At 35.6% G+C, this 12,671-nt stretch overlaps 1 protein-coding gene across 1 annotated transcript in view; it reads left to right on the top strand.

The window, feature by feature from the left end:
- SV2C (synaptic vesicle glycoprotein 2C) overlaps positions 1-12,671 on the top strand; it is a 272,898-nt gene that overhangs the window by 209,029 nt on the left and 51,198 nt on the right. The window contains exons 5-6 of the mRNA XM_051992047.1: positions 6,713-6,846; positions 10,618-10,707. Of these exons, the coding sequence (XP_051848007.1) occupies positions 6,713-6,846; positions 10,618-10,707 (224 nt within the window). The remainder of the gene's footprint in view (positions 1-6,712; positions 6,847-10,617; positions 10,708-12,671) is intronic.

Genomic DNA, 12,671 nt, shown 5'->3' with positions numbered 1-12,671 from the left:
AGCTGTTATTTCTACAGAAAAAGAGAAGTTCCTCTGATTTCTCTAACTCCCTCAGATGTGTTGATTATTTGAGTATATTAACAACAAAAATATCTGTATTCATTTTCCACAGTGGATTTTGGTTGACCCATTGTCTCACGAATGAGAACAATACATGAGAAATGATTTCTTTCCTTAGACTTTCTCATATGACATTTAAGATTTTTCTTTAGAACTCTGATCATAAGAAAGAAAGAAAGAAAGAAAGAAAGAAAGAAAGAAGAAAGAAAGAAGGAAGGAAGGAAGGAAGGAAAGAAGGAAGGAAGGAAAAAAGGAAGGAAGGAAGGAAGGAAGGAAGGAAGGAAGGAAGGAAGGAAGGAAGGAAGGAAGGAAGGAAGGAAGGAAGGAAGGAAGGAAGGAAGGAAGGAAGGAAGTTGCTGTGGTGTTTCATAGGCACCATTATTAATTTTTACTGATTAATTGTTCTGATTGTTCTAGGTTGGGTCTCAGGTCCGATGCTTCATATTTCAGGACAGGGAAAAAAATTAGATACTTGGGGAATACATTTACTTTGCCATAGAATAGAAAGGATATTCAACATGGATATAGAATCAGTTATCCAGAATTAACATGGAAAGGCATTTGGTCAGCAGATTGTTTATGGTATGGTAATAGTATGACATTCACCATGTCTAAGAGGTATCACCATCTCTTGAGCTGGACTTTTATGGACCAGATAGACTGGAAAGCTTCATGAATCAATCGAGTCTTAGCCCCTTAACTAATCAAATCTCAGAGACAGCTCAGTTGAAAAACTTGAGGCACCAGAAAGTTATCAGTAGGGCTAGAAAAAGACTTCAGAGTTCTTATCATTGAAGCCAAACTGTTTAATTATACAATCCCTTATTTTTTTCTATAATATAGGCAGGCTAGTACTGTGGACAGAGTAATCAATGGAGCAATCAGGGTCATAAAATTTGGTTTTGAATCTTTCTTTCATCACTTACTAGCTATGAAAAGTCACAACTATTGATTCAGTTTCCTCCTCTATGCTTTTTATACAACAGTTTATACAGTCTGAATAACAGTTTATACAACAAATATTCCCCTCTACAAAAACTTTTACTACAAAGATGGTCATGAAGAAAACACTTTATCAAGATTAAACATTATTAACTAGATATATGATCTCTCTTATGTGGATACATCATAGGGCTGTTGTGAGAAAAGAGAATATCATGTAAATGTGATTGCTATATCTTCCCTGATGCAAATTGCAATCCTTTCTTGACTTCCAAAATCCACCCAAAATAGTAGAGACCTTCCTAAGACTTTTGAAATGTCTCTACTAGAAATGACTCCATAAAGACAAGAACCATTATTTTATGTATAATGCTATCTGCACACAGTAGTTATTTAATAAATGCTAAATGAATGAGTGATTATATGAGCAAATCTCCAACGGGCCAATGTAGTCCACAGATTTTTCATGTCACATTCTCCCCAAAGATCAATTCTACCTTCTTTACAGGTTGTATATGTCCTTGATGATACCATTTGCTTCATTGTTGAAGCGGCTAGGTGATACAATAGACAGAGATAGCCTGGAATCATGAAAACCTGAGTTCAAATTCAGTCTTAAACATTTATTAGTTGCATGACAAGTCACTTAACCTCTATCTGCCTCAGTTTCCTCAGCTATAAAATAACATCCATTTCTCAGGATTGTCCTGAGGATCAAATGAGATAATATATGTAAAGTATAAAGTGCTTAGCATTTTGCCTAGCATATAGTAGAAATTATATAAATGCTGACTCTTATCAGAGCAATTATTTCCCTCTTCTATAGCCCTCAGAGGTAAATACTGTATTCTACTATGACTCATCATACATTTTTCCATTGCTTTTTGCATTATCTGTAATTTTGTTTCTTCCAAAACCATGGTTTTTCCTATTCAGAATCATTTCTTATCACTGGTAGAATATTGATATAAAAGAGATGGGCTTTTACTGCACTGAGTAGCATTACATTGACTTACTTCCCACATCTCTTTGATCCTCCTTCCTCCTCTTGAGTCTTTCTCTTTCTCTTCCCTCCACCTTTCTCTTCCTCCTACTTCCTCACTTATCCAATGAGAATTTGTGTGTATGTATGTACATGTGTGTATTGCAAACCTTATGTGCAATGTATTGCAGCCCTTAAAACACTTCATAAATGTTAATTCTCCTGTTCCTCTTTTTTTTTCTCCTCCTCCTTCTCTTCCTTCTCTTTCTTCTTCTCCTTCTTCTTCTCCTTCTCCTCCTTCTTTTCCTCCTTCTCTTTCTCCTCTTATTTCTCCTTGTTCTCTAGAGTTTTTAAAGCATTTTCATATACATTATCTGATGATCATCTGATATTACAACCATCCTATGACTTGGGCAGAATGAATATTATGTATAATATTATGAATATTATACAGAAGAGAAGATTGAGGTTTAGATTCAATGTCTTACCTAAAGTTGCATGGCTAAAATGAGTCAAAGCAGAAATCAGTACCCAAGACTTCTGCCTCTTTATCTAATATTTTTATCTTTACATTGCATTGGCTGTCTACAATAGGACTCTATCAGAGAGGTGAAGGACAATTCTCCTTTAGCTATGGAAGCTGGCTGTAAGTTGACAAAAAGCCTTCACCATTTGACTCTTTAATTAATGTAAAGCCAATTACTGAAGACTGATTGTTTTCTGTAATAGTTTATTAAAGGTCTTTTCTTGCATTGAATATGCATAGTTCAGAAAGGAATTATATGAAGTGACATTTTAATGATTATTTTAATTATATAAAAAAGGAGAAATCAAACCATCTTCTTTAAAGGAATGATCCATCAGCACCATCCTACTCTCTCTTTTTTTTTTGGGGGGGGTGGTGCTAAAGTAGAAGGGGAGACAAAAAAGTATCATGCTGATATCAAAGAATAACCTTGGTTATAGCCCTGCTCTTTCTCTGTGTTTGTAATTTTCATCTTGTCCATCTGTCAAATGCATGCTTAGCCATTCAGAAAATGTAATAGTTTGACAGTCTAAGTATTCATCACTAGCTGTAGCAGCAAGCCTTTATTAAACACTTACACTGTGCAAGACACTAAAATAGCTGCATATTGGGTGACTTTAGTTTTTCTTTCTCACTCTGTCCCTTCTTTTTCTTTGTCTTAATCCAGAAAAATAGCATTTCAGTTTTATGAGACTTTATGTCTTGAGAAGGATAGTAATAAAAAGCTCCCTTTAAAAAAAAAAGTCATTTCTTCTTTGTCTTTTACTTCATGACCCAGCTGAACATTAAAGGTTTTGGAAAGCTCTTCAAGTACTGAATACTGCTTGGTGGAAGGTCTATCTTATCAGAGGTGCTCAGTGAATTTTCAAGATCTCTCTAACATTAATCTCAATAGCCATTCTAGAGCATTCATTAACCCTTTGTTGTGTGCTGTGACCTTCAGAGACCTAACACAAAGGATTCTTATTTTCTAAGAAAGGTTTTCCCACCTCATGTTTCATGACACCTAAACTATCATCGCCAATTAACACAAGGACATCATAAAATTCTTGAAATGAAAATAATTATAATTCATTTGAATGCAAGCATCAAATTCATGTCTCTCTGTAGCCTAACCAAAAAAAAAAAAGGTATAGGTAGAAAACTACTAATGATTCCAGATGCCATTACAGATAGACTGTAGGATTTCTTGGCTTTTTAAGCTATGATCAGTTCTATCAATCCTATCAATTCAGACCTTCTGGAATTTTTCAGACACACTAAATTAAGATTATTGGACCCAAGCTAACAGCCTAAAAGAAGACAAGAAGATTTGCTGAGCACTTATTTTATCCATCATTTAAGTTTGCTGCAAAGCTCTAACCTATAATCACCAAAAAGCACATTGGCCCAAATTCAGTAATTATGCCAAAGTGTTTTTAATGAACTGGAAGAGTAACATCACTCTCAAGGATGGGCAGTTACATTTAAGAGAAACTGGTTCTTTGTGTCTTCACTGAAAAGCTAGTTCTGATTTTTTTTAAGTTTACTTAATTAAATGACTTCTCTTATCCTTATTAGGAAGGTGTTCTGAGAGACGTAGAGGAAGTTTTTTATTACTATCTTTTTCAAAACATAAATCAAATAATTAACATATATACAATTATTTTTGTGTTTCTGTTTGCTACTGACAAGAGGTCATATCTGTACGTTCTAAATAAATGGTTGTGCTTAACCAAGAGGCTGAGAGTCATTGCATTAGTGGCAAAAGAGGTTGAGAGTGGGTGAGAAGGGACGGATGAGGGACTGAGAAGGATTAAACCGCAGGGCAATAAGGATACCTCCTTCAGGAAGAAAGGGATCAGCAATTGCAGAAGACTTCCCAAATCTGCACCATCTTCAGATTTAATCTTTCCAATAACTCCAAGTCCCCCAATTGTTCCTAGAAACCAATTCCTTCAGTGCTGTTGTGACCATAACCACAATGCTGAGACTCATTTTGCCTTCTTGCTTTCCTCTTTGCTTAGCCAAATCAATCCTGGAACTTTGAGAAGAGTTTTACTGGGTACCCAAACTCAATAAAAAGTTGACCTATGATTTCTTTGATACAGATTAACTCCCAGATGAGTTAATACCCTCTCCCAATGCTGATGGGCACCTACCACATTCCCAATCATAGGACATTGCCTAGTACCCTGAAAGGTTAATAAGTGACTTCCCCAGAGTGACACAAATACTATATACCTAGGGCTTCTTGAATTCAAGTTGAATAAGTTTATTCCTGTGATCCTACTATACCTAATTTTATTTCAGTATAGTATTTTCCTTTGAATGGATATCTCCCTTGAGCTTTTTTTTTTCTCTTTTTCTTTTCTAAATTACATTAAAAGTTTCATGAGGACAAATATTTTTCTTCTTTAGGATCATTGTATCCATTCATTAATCTTATTATAGTTTCAATAACCCTTTGGAATCTCAGGAAATTTTGAATGAATGATGAGATACTTAAATCACTTTCTAAACCATTTGTAAATCTTAGACTACAAACAGGTCCTTTGCTCTATTACACAATGCTCCCTTTCTCCTTTCCTTGCTGCTAGATTCTCCTGTTGGACTTTGTGAACTCATTATTTTTACAGGATGAAGAGCAGCGTTTGTTTAGCAATGTTCTTTTCTTTTATCTTCACCTTTCCTCTCTGTCCATCTCCTTCCTTGTACTTCAAATCGTCCTGATTAATGATTGGGTAATCCACTGTAGTCTGAAATTTAAGACAGATTTTCTCAGTTCAGAAATTCAAGACTTTTTTTATTTATTTCTTCCAATTAAAGGAGCTCCCTTTTTTTTCTTTTCTTTTGGTGTTCTGGGCTTATATATAAATGAGCATAAAAAATTATCCATAAGACCCCAATGTCCCATCTTATGATTCTTTCTGGTTTTTAGAAATTGGAGAATATTGACATTTTTGCTTTTTAAAACATTCAGAGCAGTTACTCATTTGTAAGGTTTGAAACTGAATTCATTAGATTTCAGTATCTTGAGCCAAACATTATAGATTCTCATAAAAACTTTGTTTTTACAAGATGAATACATCATAATTCCATTGATGTTTGGACAGCTGTTAAACAATAAATTCCCATCTGGAATAACTGCAACTGAGACCATCTGTAAAACTACAAGGGAAAAAATTGATTTATAATTCTAACTTGGTAACCTTGAGGAAGTTATGGCACTTCAAATATATCTCTTAGCTCCTATAAAACTGAAAATTATTAGTTAGATGACTAGGAGATTGCATGTGGATTATTTGGTTGATATTGTTAAAATGATATCTAAATGTCAAGCATGTCTTTAATTAAGATCTAGCCTCATTCATGTCTCTATAAAGCTCCTCCAAGCTTCCAGTTAGAAGTGGTATACCTCTTTAATTTTCATGTAGAACCTTGTCTTAATATTGCTTTTATCATTTTCTCAGATAGCTTACCCAACTAATGGGCAGTTAAGTGGACCTGAAGTCAAAAAGACCTGAATTCTCGATCCCTCATGTTTTTATTAGCTTTATGACCCTGGGCAAGTCACTTAATCCTGTTTGCCTCAGTTTCTTTGACTGTAAGATGAGCTGTAGAAGAAAATGCCAAACCATTCCATTATCTTAACTCAGAAAATCCTAAATGGGGTCACAGAAAGTCAGATACAACTCAACAACAATGATTTCCCTTTGTGTTCTGAAGAAATTTCTCTTTGTAAATCTCATTATATAAGTTTATATTAAAATAAAAAAATTATAGATAATAGATCCTACCTACCTATCTAATTTATATGTGTGTGTATATATTTGCTTAGCAGGAAAAAAAATGCAGAATATACATAATTAAGGAAAAAAGCCAATTTAATTCATATTTGCCTTTAGGATATAAGTACTGATTCCCAACCACTAGATTTCCACTCAGACAGAGCTTTCTTTATTTGTGCTGTGCCCACTCCTGACCAATCTCTGTGGGTAAACTTGGGAGTGGGCCGCTGTGAATAATGACAAAGCGGATCATCAGTTCTGACTTTGATGAGCACATGGTATACATCGGGATGCACTTGACTCTGCTCCCAAAAAATGCTCAGCACCTGATAGAGCTTTGACCACACATCCCTTCTTTCCCTGTGCAGATGGCTTCCAGCGAGCCAAGGGAAAAGAGTGTGACTCCTCACCTTTGCCTTTCTTCCTTTGCAGGATGGAGCTTTAGCATGGGTTCTGCCTATCAGTTTCACAGCTGGCGGGTCTTCGTGATTGTCTGTGCTCTCCCTTGTGTCTCCTCTGTGGTGGCCCTCACTTTCATGCCGGAAAGCCCGAGGTTCTTGTTGGAGGTAAAACATCATTGTTGTTTCTGGCTGCTATTATTACTGAATATGTTGAATTGTAGTCAATATGAAGAAATAGATTCAGTCTTCAACTAACTCTTGAATCAACTATAGTCCCAAAATTTACTTTTATGTTGGTTTGTTAAAAATTGGGAGTGTTTATCTATAGGTTCCCAAGTCCATCAATGAAAGCCTAGTTATATTTGATTTCTTTGCTCTTTCCCACTTTGCTCAGGCAAATATATCTCTCCTGTGTATTCCTTCCAACTTGTAGAACTACATGATGTCTATCACTAAGTTTTATCAGCCTAAATGGCTCCTATTTCTTTCCCATCTCTCATTCTATCTAGATACACCAGTCTTTTATTTCCCTTCTGCTATGTACTTTGGAACTCAAGCTCTATTCAAAACTAGCATTTTAAAACACTTATTATATGGAAATATGTTTAGAGAATTGCACATATTTAGCCTGTATTGGATTGTTTGGGATCAAACAATCTCCGGGAGGGGAAGGGGGAAGAAAGGGAGAAAAATCTGGAACACAAGGTTTTGCAAAAGTGAATGTTGAAAACTACCTTTGCATGTATTTCGGAAAATAAAATATAAAAAAAAATTATATTTCTTATTTTAAAAAACACTATTATATGCTAGGTGCTATGCTAGACAATGGCAATAAAAAGAGAAAAATGATCCAGTCCCTGCGCTCTAGGAGCTTACATTTTAACAAGCTTCTCTTTGAGTACCATATTCCCCTTTCCATTCTCTCCAAAGGAGACTACTCTTCTTCCCATTTATCCTGAACTTCAGAGCCAGGAGGAATAATCACTCTACTTCCAATTCCTCACTTTTTTTGGGGTGGAGGGTGGGGGAGGCAATTGGGGTTAAGTGACTTGCCCAGGGTCACACAGCTAGGAAGTGTTAAGTGTCTGAAGTTAGATTTGAACTCAGGTCCTCGTAATTTCAAGGCTGGTGTTCTATCCACTGCACTACCTACCTGCCTCCAATTCCTCACTTTTATAACAAATATGCATAGTCAAAGAAAACAGATTTTCATATACCTCATTCTGTATCTTGAGCCTATCACCTCCCTATTATATTATATATATTATTATATATTATATTATATAATATATATAATACAATACAACATAATATATAACATATATATTACATAATGTATGTTATGTAATATATATGTTATATATTATATTGTATTGTATTATATTATATATATATTTGTGTGTGTGTATATATATATATATATACACATATATATGTTTCTTTCTCTGTTATTATCCTTCACAATCTTTCCTCCTTTTAATTTCATGTAATTAGATGATTGCATGAACTCATCTCTAGGTCACTCTTTTACCTTCCCTATATAACCCTGAATATTTCTCGCAACCTCCCCTTCTCTAACTCAAAATTTTCCCTTTATCTCCTACTCCATCTTTTACATACAGCCTGCCACCATTCTCATCAATATTCACCAATATTCTTGTCACCTATCCAATTGACCACAGGCCTCACAGTTCAGCCTACTCCCCTCCCAGAACTTATATCTCCACTCCATTTTCCACCCCTCACACAAACATGACCAAACCTTAAGCATCAGTATTACTGATAAGGAACATTGGACTTCAATTTGGGAAATTCACACTAGCTATGTGACAAAAAAAGTCATTTAATATGCCTGAGCCTCAGTTTACTCATATGTAAAAAATCGATAGTTCTCATTCGTAGAATTGTTATGTTGTTCTGAGATGTGTATAAAGCACCTTGTAAACTTTTATTGTTTTAATGGTACCAAGGATATAATGCAGACTTGGAGCCAGGAAAAACTAGATTCAAATCTTACTTGGGTACTTACTTTTGACTCTGGGCAAGTTATTTTACCTTTTCCAGCCTTAGTTTCCATATTTGTAAGATGGAGATAATAATTTCACCTACTTCACAAGATTGTTGTGAAGATCAAATACTTCTTTCCCAGGCCTACATTTCTAACTGATTACTAGACATTTTCACCTAGAGTTCTTGTAGCACCTAACACTCAACATGTCCAATACAGGAACTTTTCAGCTTTCACTCCTTTTGACTTCCCTATTTATCTATGGCACCATACTTATCCTATCACCAATGTTTAAAATCTGTTATCTTGACTATCCCCTCATCTTCATCTCCCATGTCTAATTATTAAGTTCTGGCAAGTCTATCTCTGAAACATCTCTCAAATATATCCCGCATATCTATTATCATTGGCTCCACTCATTACCACCCACCTCATCAGCTATAATAGCCTCCTAACTGGTACCCACTCTATCCAATTCACTTTTCATGTATTCAAAATAATATTCCTTATGTACTTACCTGATCATATCACTTATGAGCTAGAAACATTTTGTTAATTTTATATTGCGTGCCCAATAAAGTCTAAATTCATTAACCTCATATTTTCAAGGCTTTTTACAACCTTAGACCACTCTAATTTTCCAACTGGTCTCCCTCTTTTACTTTCCCATATACTTCAGATTCTGACACACATTAGCCACTTTTCTGACCCTGTGACTTCATTTATACTATGTCCTCTCCCTTGAGTGCTCCCCTTCTGTTTTGAAATCCTTCTTGTCCTTCAAGGCCTAAATCTGATACTACTATTTACATGTCATTATCTCAGATTCCACTCATTAGAAATTATTTTCCCAGCAAGGCAACCCATAGAAAGGGTGCTGGACTACACCCAGAGAAAGAACTCTGGGAGATGACTATGAACCACTACATAGAATTCCCAATCCCTCTATTTTTGTCCTCCTGCATTTTTGATTTCCTACACAGGCTAATTGTACACTATTTCAGAGTCCAATTCTTTTTGTACAGCAAAATAACTGTTTGGACATGTATACTTATATTGTATTTAACTTATACTTTAACATATTTAACATGTATTGGTCAACCTGCCATCTGGAGGAAGTGGGGAGGAGAAGGAGGGAAAAAGTTGGAACAAAAGGATTTGCAATTGTCCATGCTAAAAAAATTACCTATGCATATATCTTGTAAATAAAATGCTATACTAATAAAAAAAATGAAAAAAAAAAAAGAAAGAGTGCTGGAACTCTGTGGTGAGATCTGACTTTAAATATGATCTCACATATTTAACATGTATAGGACTACTTGCCATCTGGAGGAGGGGGTGGAGGGAGGGAGGGAGGGGAAAAATTGCAACAGAAGTGAGTGCAAGGGAGAATGTTGTAAAAAATTACCCTGGCATGGGTTCTGTCAATAAAAAGTTATTAAAGAATAAAAATAAAAATATGATCTCAGACACTATGAGCTAGATTACTCTTGGCTAGTCACTTTGCCTCATTTTCCTCAACTGTAAAAGGAGGATTATAACAATATCCTTCAGAGTTGTTGTGAGGATCAAATGAGATATTTGTAAAGTCATATAGCACCTCCCCAAAATATAAGTATATTCCCTCAAAGTAGTCTAGGCAATTTTCATGGTGCTTTTCCAGCACTCTATAATTGGAATTTATTCAATGATGCTAAGATAACTTTAAAAGATTCCTATAGAGCAGTTATCCCAAAACCTTTTGAGGAATCAACCTCCCAGATGCCCTGGTTCAAGTTAGATTGTCTTGTGGATTAATAAATATTGATTGATTGATTTGGGGAATAGGGAAGGAAGATTCTGGCAGATTAGAATAATGGGTCAAATTCAATAAGATTAGATAATTAGCAATAATATGTATATTTTACTCATATGCTTGAAATTCCTAGGTTGGGAAACATGATGAAGCCTGGATGATTTTGAAGCAAATCCACGATACTAATATGAGAGCACGTGGCCAGCCTGAGAAAGTCTTCACTGTAAGTATAGATCTTCAGTTATTTCTCCTTCCCTACCCCAGGCCTCAGGTCCTTTACAGTCACTCAGTAATAAATCTTTAATGTTTTTCCTTCTCCTTTCTGAGTAGGCCTGATCTATTCCCATGTCATTTCAGAGTTGAGTATAGTGCGGTACAATGGAAAGGGTGCAGAATTTGGAATGACAGGATCTGAGTTTGAATCTTAGCTTTGCCCCTTACTACTTCTGGGATGAAGTTTGTCATCTGTAAAATAGGGGAATTAGACTGGACCTGTAATCTTTATTCTAGCTCATTATCTATGACCATGTAAGCACAAGAAAAGAAGAACGCTGCTGAAGCTAGAGCAGGGGGCACCTAGATGGCACAGTGGAATGAGCACTGGCCCTGAAGTCAAGAGGACCTGAGTTCCAATCCAGATTCAGATACTTAACAGTTCCTACCTGTGTGACAAATCACAACCACGAGTTGATCTGGGAAACAAATTACAAAGCACATTTAAATAAAACTGAAATCTTATTGCTATTCCATCAATGCAAATGAAAAACTGTACCATACCTTCTCATCCCGCAAAATCTGTGCCCTTTCATAAGTTAACATTTTGAGCAATGCACCTCTCATACTTCCCTTGCTTCTAGTTTTTTTAACAGTAAAAATATCAATGAGGGGCAGCTAAGTGGTGCAGTGGATGGAGCACCAGCCCTGAAGTCAGGAGGATCTGAGTAAAATCTAGCCTCAGACACTTAACACTTCCTAGCTTTGTGACCCTGGGCAAGTCACTTAACCCCAACTGCCTCAGCAAAAAAATATATATATACATATATATATGTGTGTGTGTGTGTGTGTGTGTGTGTGTGTGTGTGTGTGTATGAAATTGTGGTTGAATTGATCTCAGAGTGCACCAGCTTATTGGTCACTGGATAAAGATTTTATTTTTAGTATAACAACAATACAATTAACATCTATAGATGGTCTTATAACTGTGATGGTTATCCCCTCCCCTATTTTCTACCACTTCCCTAGTATAGGGAATAGAATCAAGTCACACAGGACTCAATGCCATTTTGTAATTGTGCATGGTTCATGAGTATGTCATGGCCAAAAATGTATCACCCAGTAACCAACCCACTAGTGAGAGTAAGTACTGTACAGTTAGGATGCTCTTTGAATAATAGACAGTCTTTCACTGGGACCACACATTGGATCTTTTTGGCTTGGAAGACCTATCAGAGTAGAAAGAATGGGAAAGCCACAAAATTCAGTGGCATTAGATTTGCAGTAAGAGGTTTGAATCTAGACTCTGCTACTTATTCCCAGTGTGACCTTAGCCAAGTCATTGGGCCTCAGTTTCCTTATCTGTAAAATAAAGGGAGTCTAATTGATAATCTCTAAGCAACATTTCAGATCTAACATCTATGGAGCTAGATCTACATGAATCTACAAATTGAATTTTACTGCATAAAAGCTTGGAACTTAATGAATATCATATTCATTACATATAATATTTTATATAAATATATATATATCTCATACATAATACTATGCTTGCAAATGCAAGTTCTATATTTTACTTAGAAATGGTATGTCTAAGTATAGAGCTGGATCCTCCTGATGTCAGAGAAAGTAACTGCCCATATTTAATAACTGCCAAAAGGTCTACCTGCCTCATAATATCTTGTCTACCACAGTCCTTTTAATTCTCAGAATTCATCATTAACTGAATTGGGTTAAAAATATCATTTTGAGAAGCCTGTTAAAATGGCAAATATCTATTCTTTGTTTATTACCTAAGATTGGAATGGAACTTGGGACAGGCCAATTCTGATTGGCAATGGAAGATAGGACAGTTTCACTTTGTGCAGAGAAGTTATGGCATCCTCCTTTCAAATGTGAGATTTATTTAAAAAGTTATATTGGGCTCACAGTACCCTATAGGTCCATAACTACTCAAAACAATAGTTTGTAAAC

Source organism: Antechinus flavipes, chromosome 1 (assembly GCF_016432865.1).
Source record: "Antechinus flavipes isolate AdamAnt ecotype Samford, QLD, Australia chromosome 1, AdamAnt_v2, whole genome shotgun sequence".
NCBI classification, from domain to species: domain Eukaryota; kingdom Metazoa; phylum Chordata; class Mammalia; order Dasyuromorphia; family Dasyuridae; genus Antechinus; species Antechinus flavipes.
Note: the sequence above shows the minus strand (reverse complement) of the source record. Positions and strands in the feature narration are given on the sequence as shown.